The sequence below is a fragment of the Crocodylus porosus genome, unplaced genomic scaffold, assembly GCF_001723895.1.
Source record: "Crocodylus porosus isolate Cpor-Errol unplaced genomic scaffold, CroPor_comp1, whole genome shotgun sequence".
In the NCBI taxonomy this organism is placed as follows: domain Eukaryota; kingdom Metazoa; phylum Chordata; order Crocodylia; family Crocodylidae; genus Crocodylus; species Crocodylus porosus.
In genome coordinates this window covers 7,827,988-7,840,998 of record NW_017728950.1, presented here as the reverse complement: position 1 = coordinate 7,840,998, position 13,011 = coordinate 7,827,988, and the positions used below count along the sequence as shown (strand labels likewise).

General features: G+C 40.6%; 1 protein-coding gene across 5 annotated transcripts in view; it reads right to left on the bottom strand.

Moving 5' to 3' along the window:
• The window catches only part of SYK (spleen associated tyrosine kinase), an 87,788-nt gene that overhangs the window by 50,691 nt on the left and 24,086 nt on the right, over nt 1–13,011 (bottom strand). For all 5 annotated transcript variants that reach the window (XM_019555248.1, XM_019555244.1, XM_019555247.1 and 2 more), the window contains exons 2-3: nt 3,388–3,837; nt 1,875–2,035 (exon numbers count right to left, since the gene is read on the bottom strand). In XM_019555248.1, coding sequence (XP_019410793.1) covers nt 1,875–2,035; nt 3,388–3,801 — 575 coding nt within the window. In that variant the 5' untranslated portion in view covers nt 3,802–3,837. The remainder of the gene's footprint in view (nt 1–1,874; nt 2,036–3,387; nt 3,838–13,011) is intronic.

The following is a 13,011-nucleotide window of genomic DNA, read 5'->3' as shown; positions in this document are numbered from 1 at the left end:
CCAACAGACCTCCTTTAGTTTATGACTTTGTGAAACAATAAAAATTTTAAATTGAACAGGTCTGAGCCTGTGCTTAATTCAGTCCTATATAATTCGGCATCGAGCTCCCACAGCTACACTAAAAAGTCAGATGACAGAAGTTGATCTAGGGTGGCTGGCAAAGCCACTGAACACCCTTGAAACAGCTTGTCTCTATCCAAATTTAGCATTCCTTCATTTCCTTTTTATCTGACCTCAACCTGACTTGAGATTTCTGTCACAACAAGTGAGTCCCCCTGAGGCATCTTCAGTTTTGGAAGCCATTTCTATGAGGCATATACAGTTTTTTAGGAAACAAAACAATAGCCGCAAAGCAAACGGCTAGAGATGCCAAGTTGTCTGCCCTAATGCACAGAGGAAGTAAATCCTAAAAACTAGGAACACCCACTGGAAAGCTAAAAAAATCCTACATTTCAATAGCTGTCAGACTTGCTTGTCTCAACCAGAAAGTAAAAAATTATGTGGTCTGTCCTAGAGCAGACATATTCAAAAGTAACAAGAATATGCTTAGTACTTAGTTTGTACCAGTATGGTAGACTCATACCATACACAGTGAAATAAACTGTTGTTGAGTAAAGAGAATTTATAGAACATGTGTTGTGTAAGCTGAAGCCTTATTTCTTTGTATCACAGCAGTTGTGGTGTTTCTGTTTCAGTTCTCTAATCAAAAAAGTGTTCTATTTTTCAACTTCTACAGTGTAAAACACACATTGAGTAAATGATTACAGGAACACGGGAAAGTGACCCAGGACTAAGCTGTCACTTTGTAATCTGTCCTGACCCAGGTGTATAGTAGTTGTACTGGACCAGGAACAAACCAGAGGAGGCTCTGTCACTATAGTCCCTGCCCCCAGTATGAAAGCAACATACTTCTGGCTTGTACCAGTAACCCGTGACTTCCTCTCTTGCACTGACTAAACTGAAGTGGCTGGCAAGTTTTGGGGCAGAGCCAAATCACCCTTTAGTCCCTGCTCTGTTTGTTAGAGGGGCAGTAGCAGCCCTGTAGAAATCAATGGATTCTATTCTCTGTCATATATACAGCTCATGCAGGAGAGCAGGTAGGCAGACAATGCGCCCTTACTTTTCTACACAGATGCAGATGGTAAACTATGATTAAAAAAGTATCATGGATAAAGATAGAAACAATGGAATTTAAATACAATTTTAGTGTATGAAAAGCTTGATGGTAATTTTCTTAATCTTATCTGTAAAGGTAAGCTTCGATCTGTAAAAAATGTAGGAGAAAACTAGGTTTCTACATGCTATGACTTGAATGCAAACTGGCCTTGATTAACCGCCACCCTGAACATCCTGCTGATACTCAGTTATTCCAGTGAAGGTGTTGAGAAAATGGATAAACAGAAACAAAATAGAACTAGACAGAGAAATTAAGAGTATTTGGTTAGATTCTTGTTGCTGCTAAATTGCAAAATATACTGTTGTTATTGATTTTTTGAAAAATAACAATTATGGATATTAAAAGTTGCCAACATAGGCTGTTTATCAGTGTTCTTTTCACTGTTTTGATACCCTCACTCAAATATAAGGCTGAGTGGCTTTTTCTTGACACCCTGAACTTCTATTTTGCTTCACAAAGAATTAACCTTAATGCTTACTTAAATACAATATGACCCTTGCTTTCACTACGTATTTTCACTGGTCTTGAAGACTTTTGCTTAGATTGAAATGCTTACGGTAATGGATGTTACCTTGTATTGGGATTTCTCACAGTGAATGACCCAAATCTTTGCTCAAAGTCTCATTCAAATTTCAGTTAAGCAAACTGTTGGGCAACAGCATTGGTAACTAGCCATACTGAAGAAGAAAGTACTCACAGAAATTTTCCATTAGTTTTTGTTCCTATACGGATGCGCTGCTCTGATTCTTCTCGAGAGATCTTCCCATGGAACCATGGCATCTTCTCATGGGCAGTAGTGGCAATCAGCTTCTCCAGCTGTGGCTTTTGACTAATAATAGCTTGTTCCAAGGCATGACCCTGGACAGTGGAAAAAGGGGTGAGTTAAACTACATTCTGCCATGTGCAATGAAAATTACAATCACATAATTTTTATACAGTGCTAGAATCATGTAATGCGTCTTGTTGAAATGTTGGTGAACATCCAGATCCTATGAACAATTAGAGTTTGAGATTAAATAAATTTAGTGCTACATAATTTTTTACTTTTAAGGTAGATGTAAATTGAGGATTTACCTATATTTCTAGGGTAGAAAATGGACAGTAAAGATAACCAGTAACAGAGGAAAATAATAATCACCTATAAATGAGACCACAATATAAATTAATTACATAACAATAATCTAATTGAAGTATTCTATAATGTAACTTATTTAACTGTATGTGCATTGCAATTCTGAGTCATATAAGCCCACAGAGCAACAGTAGTGAGCTCACTTACATACCAGACTCTTGATGACAATTTAGGGACTATATCATAAAGAAAAAAAGTCTTTTTTTGGAAACCATTAAAAAAATAACAGTATCACTTCTCTAGAAGGTGTCCATATCAATCACAAGTTACAACACTTACAAATCAGGTACATTTGCAAGTATAGCATGATTCAAGAACAACCTATGAGTTTCTTTGTTTTTGTTGGCTATGTATGTTAAGCTAAGCATTTGCATTTTTTAGGAACCTGTCAATAAGGTGACAAAACAGCATATAAGGAGCTAGGATAGCTTAGGAAATGGGTAATGGTGGATGGAATGCAGTCAAGGCAGCCAAAGATGCTCTGAATTAGCCTTCAGTTCCAGAAGCCCTGACCCTAAGCCATTCTATCCTATCCTATCCAGTTTTTCCCATAACTGTGCCCTCCCACTATATAACTTATATGGGACAAAAGAGTGTGATAAATGCTTCACCGACATGTAGGAAGAAAAGTTATAAGTTATATATAATCTAACTAAACACCAGGCAAACAAAGAAGACCAGAAAGGGACGTTAAACAAAAAACAGTGTGCACATACACCAGTGCACTCACATGCATACACACTTTGTATATTTAACTGCTACCTGTACTCCTTGTTTGGTATGTTTTTAAGTTGTATTGATGTGGAGAGGTGTGATATAACATAGCCTAATCTAGTAAGGGATTTGGCCTGGTGGCATTTTAAAATAATTATAAACCTTGTGAAAGTTCTAGAAGAAATACATGTATGTCCAGTTTATTAAAACCTATTAAAAATAATGGCTTATGAAACACAAGCAATTACATAAGGGTTATCACAAACAACACTACCACACAGCAATAGCAACAGCTGGAAGTCATACAACATAATCACTGATTCGGAGAGAAGATTCTTAATTACAAACACAGGTCTGTGTTTACCTGCAGGTTCCAAGTTTGTTTAACATATTCTCTGATGAGGTTCTCTTTTAGATCTTCAAATGGTCCAGTTTTGGGCTCAACACCTGGTGGCCGGTTGCAAGGTTTTCTAAGAAGACAGACCAAGCCATCCTCTTCTTCTGCATGATAGTGAATGAGTTCAGCAGGACTTGCATGGGACTTCCCTCCTGCAATGGCATATGAACCACTCAATTCCCTCTCAATTGTGTAATGATGAACCCTCCTTTCATGTACCAAGGACAAAGCAAAACCACCAAGATAGTTTCGACTTTGGCGCAGTAGATATAGTCCCTCACTCAGCCGTTCGTGCATCAGATATTCTTCTGCTTCTTCACGTGTAATATTGCCAAAAAAGTATGGCAGGTGGTTAGCGATGTTTGCTGGGTTGTTGGTCATGTTTTCTTCTCCTGATTAACCACTAGTGTTTGGTATCTGAAAGGAAGAAGAAAATAAGCGTCATTTGAAAGAAAATAAATAGGGACTAAAGAATTAAATCATGTCTACTGCAGTAGGCAAAGAGGTACTGTCAAGGTGGTAGGAAAATTGGTTTAAAATCCCATTTTACAGTTTCATAGTTTCATAGGTGGTAGGGTTGGAAGGAAACTGACCAGATCATGAAGTCTGACCCCCTGCCATGGGCAGAAAAGAATGCTGGGATCAAACGAACGACCCCTGCAAGGTCTAAAGGATGCAGCCTCCTTTATGCTTCTTATACTCATTCAAAGACTGAAACTAAAATCAAATTCTTCATTGTAATACTATTTTCTCCATCATGTGTTACCCCCATTTGCCTTGTTAAGACAAAGACAAAAAATAACCTGTCTAATTTAAGGCAAAAGGAGACTTTGCCTTCCATGGGAATACAACAGGGTGCTAACTGTTTTGTCACAATACTTCTAAGAAACAATAATTAACTACAGAAATCACTAGAACACAAGATTACTATTTTCTGGACAAGAAAAGCAGGTGGGATAGAATTCTGGTAAAACTTATGTTCCTAAATCACTCAGGCACTTCTGAAAATGCCAAATGTCATTTGGAAATAGGAAGATTCCTGACCATTCACAAGCAGGTGAGATTTCAGATTTAGTTTTATCAGTCTGACAAAAAATATGGTTGTGCCAATTTTCCAGCTGTGGTCTCCTCTCAAGGCCGTACAACATTACCACTGTTATGACAATCTAAAGGCATTTCTCTGTATTCTGCTTGCACTCTTAGTTACCTACGGCTTCTCTCTTGTATCTTATTTTTCCCCTATGTCTTGGTCTTATAAACATAGGTTTGCCTTAGTAGAAAAGAAAATGCTATTGCTGACCCAATCTGAGACTGCGAATGAGAAAATAAATATAAAAATAGAATCACAGAAAGTATGACTCAAAAGCATCACAGGAGGGCATCTAGTCCAAACTTCTGCTCAAACCATTAAAGCAAATGTTTATCTAGCTTGTATTTAAAATCTTCCAATGAAGGGAATTGTGCAACCTCTCCAGGTAATGTGTTCCAGTGCTTAACTACCCTTGCAGCTAGAATGTTCTTAATATCCAACCTAAGTTTCCCATTTTTTAAACTTAAACCTATTACTTTTTGTCTAGTTCTTTATGAATAAATTACAATTAATTGTCCCCTTCAATCCTTTTGCTACCAAATCCCTAACTCAGGCTTCTCTTTTCTAGGCTACATATTTCTTTCAACCTTTCTCATATGTTACAATTTCTGGACCCATAATCACATTTTATTGCTCTCCTTTAGACTTTTTCCCAATTTTTCTACATCTTTCTTGAAGCGCAGTACCCAAAACTGGAGACAACACTCTAGGTGAGGATTCACCAATGCTGAATATGATAAAAGAATCACTTCCAGCAACTTGAATACAACCTTCCTGCAAGTACACCTCAGTATGTTTTTAATTGTGACAATATTACACTAGTGACTCATTCACTATGGGTGAATCTACACATGATGCTACGGTGACATAGCTTGTCACTATGGTCATGTAGCACTAGTTGGCACAGACCATGACACTGATGCTATGATGCTGTAGAGATGAACTACCTTGCTATAGTGCACCACTATTGTGACATAGCTGCTAAACATAACTATGAGCCACCAGGATGGCGCAGTATGTGTCACATGTAGACAGTTGTTACTACGCCGTCATTTAGAACTTCCTAAAGCAAGTCCTAAATAATGGCACAGTAACAACTGCGCCATGAGGTGCACATGTAGATGTGCCCTTTGTGATCCAATTTAACTCCCAGGTTCTTTTTTTCAGTACCCTTTGCAGTACTGTCTTCAGTCTGGCTATGTTACCCATTTTGTATTTATGGTTTTCATTGTGCTTTTCTTAAGTTCTGTACTTTGCATTTGTTCTTACTCATTATTATCCTATTTATTTCAGACTAGACCATTTATTTCAAATTTATATTAAAAAAACTATAATATACCATCTAGTATACAACATACTTTGGGTCATACCAAATACTTCTCCTCCACTACTGCTGCCTACTGGTACTGCTAAGTACTCCTTATGATTATGTCCATGCATATGACTTGTTTCTAGTCTCTTACAAAACATCTGCATCAAGCTCAAGACTGTGCTTTGCTAATTATATTTCACATGTGTGGGCTTAATGCAGAAGGGATCTCCTGTGGCAAGTCTAGTTCCTTGCTATCCCTGGCAAACATGCCATACAATTCAATTCACCAGTTTTGTCTTAAAAGCAGATAAGGCTCCCCAGAACCCACTACTGCTATTGGAAGGCTGTTCCAGAACACTTGAAGGTTACAAACCTCCTCCAAATTCCCAGCCTAATTTATTCACTGTTCCCACTTGTTCTTGTGTTAAGATCATTGTAAAAAACCCTCAGACTTTCAAGAAAATGAGAACAGCTATTTTTATCAACAACAGTATATCTTGACATATGGGACAGGTATTATTCCACACGCACATGTATTTTCAGGGACTGTGAACATGAAAGTATTTACATGCAATCCCTGATGCAGGTTAATTTCAGCCTCTTCTCACGCCCCACACTGTGGCAAAGGAGTTTTCTTTGCAACTACACTAGCTACCTGTTCCTCTTAATAGCAGCCCATTTCATCTAACAATCCATCAGCCTATTTCCTCGTCCTGACTCTCAGGAACTAAGATGCTTTTACTTGCTCCAATACCATTTTTAATATCTTGAGCTGCCAGCTAATAATTTTTTTCCCATTCTGTAAATGAGAATAAAAAGAAAAAAAGAGGCAGTGGTCTCATTCTCCTGTCCAGTGTTATGCTGGTGCAAGTCTACAGATTTCAGTGGGTTGCACTAACATAAAACTGGTGCACGACTGGAGAATCCATCTCAGCATACTGATTGTTAAAAGTTTGTGTGTATACACACACACACACACACACACACACACACTCCCTTCCAGATTCTTTTTCTGTATGAAAATCTTTAACATTTTAATGATGCTACAATTAGTGTCTAGTTCAACAAATATGTTTCAATTATTTCAATTTAATTTATGTTGTGAGAATATGAAAGCACAGTACAGGCAAAAATGGAGCAGAGAACAAAATTCGATATCTCCCAAGAGTACATCTAATAATAAAGACTGGATATTTGTCTTCAGTTCATGTCTTTATTTTAATAAAAAAAATTAGTCTCCTATGTCTATATATCATACTTCACAAAAAGGCTGCACAAGGGCTCTATAAACCATTAACTCAGGAATCCTATTACCTTCCCTTCTCTCCCCCCATTTCTGGGGAAGGAAACTACAAAGCCTAGATCTACTGTTCATTTCTGTACTTGATTTTTACCATTTTTAACAATTCCAAATTCTGAGGCATGACAGCATTCTGCTCCATGCTCTGACACAACTCACAGCAGCTCCCAAACTTTTCTAGATATGTAATCTGCTAATGGCTTAATTGGCACAAAAAGCTGGAGGCCAATGTAATTCTTCTTTCCTTAATCCTCCCCAGCCTCCTACCTGCCAAAACCTGCCCTTAGGCACACTTGTATTAGGGTCAACAGGGGTTGCATCAGTGTAACTGAGCACTGAAATTTGTTCCTGTTGTTTAATCAGTTCATTTACAGTATTTAACTCAATACAGTATTTCAGTAAGCAGGCAGCCATTGTTTTCTTGACAGAAAACGTAATAGACCAGATCTTTAATTATTATAGACAAGTACAGCTCCACTGAAGTCAACAGTAGTATGCTGATACAGAAATCATCATGGAATCTTAGAAAAGCAGGGCTGGAAGGGACCCTCTGGAGGTCATCTAGCGCCCCCCCCCACCGCGCCCCCACCTGAGGCAGGATCATCCCTATTCAAATCATCCCAAGCAAAACCTTGTCTAACCTATTACTAAAACTACATGGGCAACCCTGTCATCCAACCACAAAGCATAATGCCCGAACTTGCCACAGGTAAAGCAATGGTGGCCAATGTCCTACTGCTGCAAGAATTGTTAAAACATGTTTCAGAGATTCAAGGAAGATGGCCACACCCCAGTCCACACAGGAAGGCAAAACCCCTCATAGTCTATACCAACTTGACCTGACAGAGTAAAATTCCTTCCTGACCCCAACTGTAGTAATAAGTCTGACCTTAAGCAAAGGGGCAAGATTCTTCTGGGTTTCAGCCAAGAACTTCTGGGTTTTAGTCCCAGCAGGAGCACTAGCACACCACAGTCTTGGCTGCAACCACAGAAAGGCAAAAAATGCCTCTGGCACAGGTAGCAACAGGAAAGAAAAAAATGTCTTCCCAGCCCTGTGAAGCAACCAGCAAAGGCCAGAAGTACAAACAATATCCATAGTATAGCACAGATAAAGTTAATCTATCTTCCCTGACCAATGCTCATCTAATCTCTTCCTGAAGATGTCCCGTGATGGAGATACCACAACTTCCCTATATAGCAGTGGCGGGCAAAATATGGTCCACAGACTGGATGTGGCCTGCAAGGCCATTCTATCTGGCCTGTGGGGCCCCTAAAAATTTTAGAAAATTGATATTAAGCTATCTTTGGTTCCTGTCAAAAATGACAGGAACCAGGGGCAGTAGGACCCAGAGGAAGCCTGGTAGGCTCCTGCAGCAGCAGGGGCTTCTGGCTTGGGACCCAAGCAGTGTGGGAACCTCAGGTAAGGGGTATAGGGGGCAGGAGGGTCAGGGAAGAGCCTGGGGAGAAGCTGAGCCCAGAGAAAAATAACCCCTCATCCGCCCTGTGGCCGGTGCCCTGCACTGCAGCCACTCGCAGCCCCACCTCCTGTACCAGAGGGCTGGGGGGCACTAAGAGTGAGTGGGTGTGGGAGCACAGGGCCTGCACCCGTGTCACAGGGCCAGCGCTAGCAGAGCCCAGAGCAAGGCAGCAGGGGTACAGGGGTCCCTGCCAGCAGGGGCTCTATGGAACCGAGCCAGGTCCCCTTTCTCCCTGCTGGTGCAGCCCAGCCTGGCTCCACAGACCCCTGCCAGCCTGCGCCCCATCTGGGCCCCACTGGTGCCAGCCCTGGGACAATGATCCCAAGATGGTGACCAGGGGGCTATATTTATATCTGTGCTATACTGGTCTATAGCTATCTGTGCTATACCTGTCGGGGGGGGCGCGGGGCTACCCATGCTGTCCTCAACAGCTTGCCAAAACTGAATAAGTGGCCCTCCGCCCGAAATAATTGCCCACCCCTGCTATATAGTCTATTCCAGTGCGTCACTGTTCTAACTATGAAGTTGTTCCTGATCTCCAGTCTAAGCTTATCTGCTGCAACTTCAAGCTACTGGTCCACATCCTACTTCATGCAGCTAGAAAGAAAAAGCATTCTCTCTCTCTTTCAAGGCAGCCCTTCAGATATTTGAAGACTGCTATCATGTCCCCTCTTAAGCTCGTTTTCCATAAATTGAACTTATTTCCTTCAACCTCTCCTCATACAGCTTGCCTTTCAAACCATTTATCATTTTGTCACTGTAACAGGGAACCTCCTGCCCCTGTTACTAGTGAAGCCTGAAAAGGTAAGCAGTTAATACTAGCAGGGCAGGCAGACCAGGTTTTGTAAGGCCCATGCAACTGGCTAATGAGCAACTGGCTGCACCTGGTCACTGGGCGCAGCAGACCCAGTCATGTGGCCAGAAGGAGATTAGGCTGGGGGATTTCAGCCCAGCCTGGAGCCACAGAGGTGAGGGACGAAAGTTACACATAAATTGGTTTAAGTGATCAGAAAATGGTTTAAACCTATAACAGAACGTAAGTTCAGTGCACATAACCAGTTTCAAAATGGCAGAAACCGATTTGAGATAAACCTGTTTGAGACCCTACTTCTTTTCTTCTGAAGCAGATGGCTTGTGTTTTTTGTTGAGTTTGGATTTGTGACTGGTTGACCAAATCATAGCTGCGGGGGAAGAAGAGGCCACAAACAGGGGTGAAGGGTTGTGCTCCCTGCTATAGGGGCCAGGAGACATTCCCAAGCTGAGCGGCAGAAAGTAGCATGCTGAGACAGAGTCCCAAGGGGATGGGTTGCCATCAAGCCCAGGCCTGTACCCTAGAAGATAAAGTCTTAATTGGTGCAACAAGGCAGAGTGCAGCCAGAGAGAAAAAAGGGGGCCTAGGCTGAAGCCCTGATAAGCCCTCAGAAACCTGTGAGAGCAAGCCCTTAAAAAGGGAGCACTGTATCAGTGAGGGTGAATAAAACCCTTGGGTAGGGGGACTAGCCTGACTGCATTCTCAAGGCTATTTGTTAGGCTGTTACTGGTCTGAGGATTCTCCACTTCCTTAACAACAAACAATATCAAAGTTGTGGCAGGTAAAAAACAAGTGGTACAGGGAGGCTGTATCTTATTTATAAATAACAACTGGATACCATAGGATAAGGTAGATAAACCTATTATATTACTTCAGGCCCACGCTATGCCGGGGCTTACAGCAGCCCAGGTTAAAAAATACCATCTCTGGAACACCCTGGGCTGCAACATCTACAGAAAACTATTTAATGTCACAGAGATAAAAGGATACTTCTAGATTTGTCCCACTGGGATGGAACAAAGACTTAGTATTGCACTTGACCAAACATGTCTTTTTATATTATTGGAACAGCTCTGGTTTCAGGAGTCACTTGCATTAAATTCCTATTCTGATTTCTTAGACTTTTCAAAGAATATATTTACAACTGCAGTAGGGGCCAACATTTTTAGAAGGCATGCCACAAATAAACCCCACATTGTCCCCAAGTGCCACTCTGATCCCCTTCTCCTATCCAACCTGCTGCTCTTTCTGCTCCCTGCCTTGTGCTCCCTGACCAACCTCCTGCTCTCTTTTCTGGTCCCTGTTGTTTGCCACTGTACTGCCTGCCCCTTCCCCAATCAGCCACATGGCACACACAAAGTGCCTACACCACTTGTGGCACCTATGCCACTTGTGGTGTCCATGCCGCTTGTGGCCACCCGTGTACTATTAGTTAATTTTTATAATACTCATTTTCAGGCCAAATGTGAAATATTGAGCAATGGAGTAGGGCTGATTCTCTCCATGCTGCGTACCTGAGAGATTTTATGCTCACTGAAAAAAAATTATTTCACACATTAATTTACAAACTGCAGCCCCACTAATGAGAGGGTGTCATGTTCAGTACGCAGAAACTGGCTGTGAAATGAAGCAGCTGCAAGTTAGTGTGGCAAATTCTGCTTCTGTGCTGGTGAGGTCCCTTGAAACAGAACCAGTGTGGTTTCACAGTCAAAGAAGAAAGATTCTAGGGAAGCTGTGGAGAAACATCTGCAGGCCAAGCACAACAGGATTCAGCATAGACATGGGCGATTGGAGTGAAGCCAGTAGATTAATGGTTATGTAAATCTTCTTATCTTCCCCCAGCAAAAACCTAGTCCCAAGAAAGGTAGTATACTTGAAATGCATGGGCTCATACAGCCCCATAAAGCACAGCTCCACATATCACAGTATTTATTACCCTGCATGGTCTGAAACAGAAGGCTTGTGGTTTATGAATGACACTCTTCTCTTTAAACTTTCCTGCCATTTTTGGTCACAACCAGTGCTGACATGTTCTGGTACTTCTGAACTTCCTGTAGCCTAGCCATTTCTGTTCTTAAAATTCTAAAAATGCAGGTTTTCTGGCATTAAGTATGAGAGAAAGTTATAATGAAAATAAATGAAAAAAGACCCACAGTTAGAATGTGCAGCAGATTTAAGGGTAGGATAAAAGGAGAAACAAAGCAACAACAAACAATTTCATACAAAGTAACTATTTGCACAGTTGATTCTGTCTACGCCTGAAGAAGACCATGGGGGTTTACCCTTAATCCAGTGATTCTCAACCATGGTGCTACAGTAGCCTGGAGTTCCATGACATCCTTTTAAAGGTGCTGCAGGGTACCATGCAATATTACCATTTTACGGCACGTAAACACCTACCTATGATTCACCAGATAAACCCAGAGACTACAAATAGGAAGCCACAGTGTCAGGATATTCAGATCTGTTATGGCCTCTCTGAGTTCTTCGCAACAGAGCTACTCTATTTTTCAGTAGTCAAAAAACAAACAAACAAACAAAAAAAACAAGTAAAAACTGTTATTGCTTCCCACAACTGGCCTTGTCTCACTACAACATGGTTTAAATAAGCACACAGCAGCTTCAGTGGTTTAAAAACTTAGTGTACCTTTTATTCATACTATAAACCAGATGATCAGACTGGCCAACATGGATAGTGCAGGGTTAAACACAAACCTAAAGTGCAGGTCTACTCTACTCTTTTTATACGTTAGAAGTTCTTACATCAAGTATGTATCACTGTATATGACTAGCTGCTTATTATAATTAGTCTTTATATCTATTGAACCATGGGCGGATTTACAGTTTTGAAAGGAGGGAGTGGAAATGGTGTGGTGTATTATTACATATACATCACATTTTTCTCCAGTTAAAGAGAACCTACAAGCTTTACTAATATGTCAAGGGTTTAGCACTATATTATTCAGTTTAGATCAAAGGAAAAATAAATATAACTTACTGGAAAGTGTACTAATTTGCTAGATTATATATTAAGTTTCAAACATACAACAAATTAGGCAAAAAAAGTCCAAATAGTCAAAAAAAGATTGTTTCAATGGTTCTATAGTCGTTACAGTTAAATGTTCATGTTTTTTTCAGATTCATAAAGCAAAATTTAGTATTTTCAAGCATTCTGACAGTACAGTATCTCTGATACTTTGCTGTCAGTCATTTTTTTTTTTACCTGAGTTAATATTACTACACCCAAATCAAAGTTTTTAGTTTGACCTAACAACAGCCTGCAGGACTATGAACTAAAATAGGAATGGCTAACAGACAGCAAAAATGAAGAAGGCTAGATTGAATAGCGGAACATCAAGACCTTAAAAAGCATAGAGGGTTGTTAACACCTGTGGAGGGGAGAAAGATGGGCAAGAATCAGGGATAATGAGCCATGAAGTCAATTGATTCATTCAGCGCTGTCTGAACAGAAATGCTGGTGCCCTTCCCAGGCAGTTGGTTTTAAAGTTTGAGTGGAGAAGGAATCAAAGAGGGAGTACAACTGCACCACTGTGCCCCCTGGATCTGCCCCTGCATAGTACAGTACCTAGTTTTGGTTCT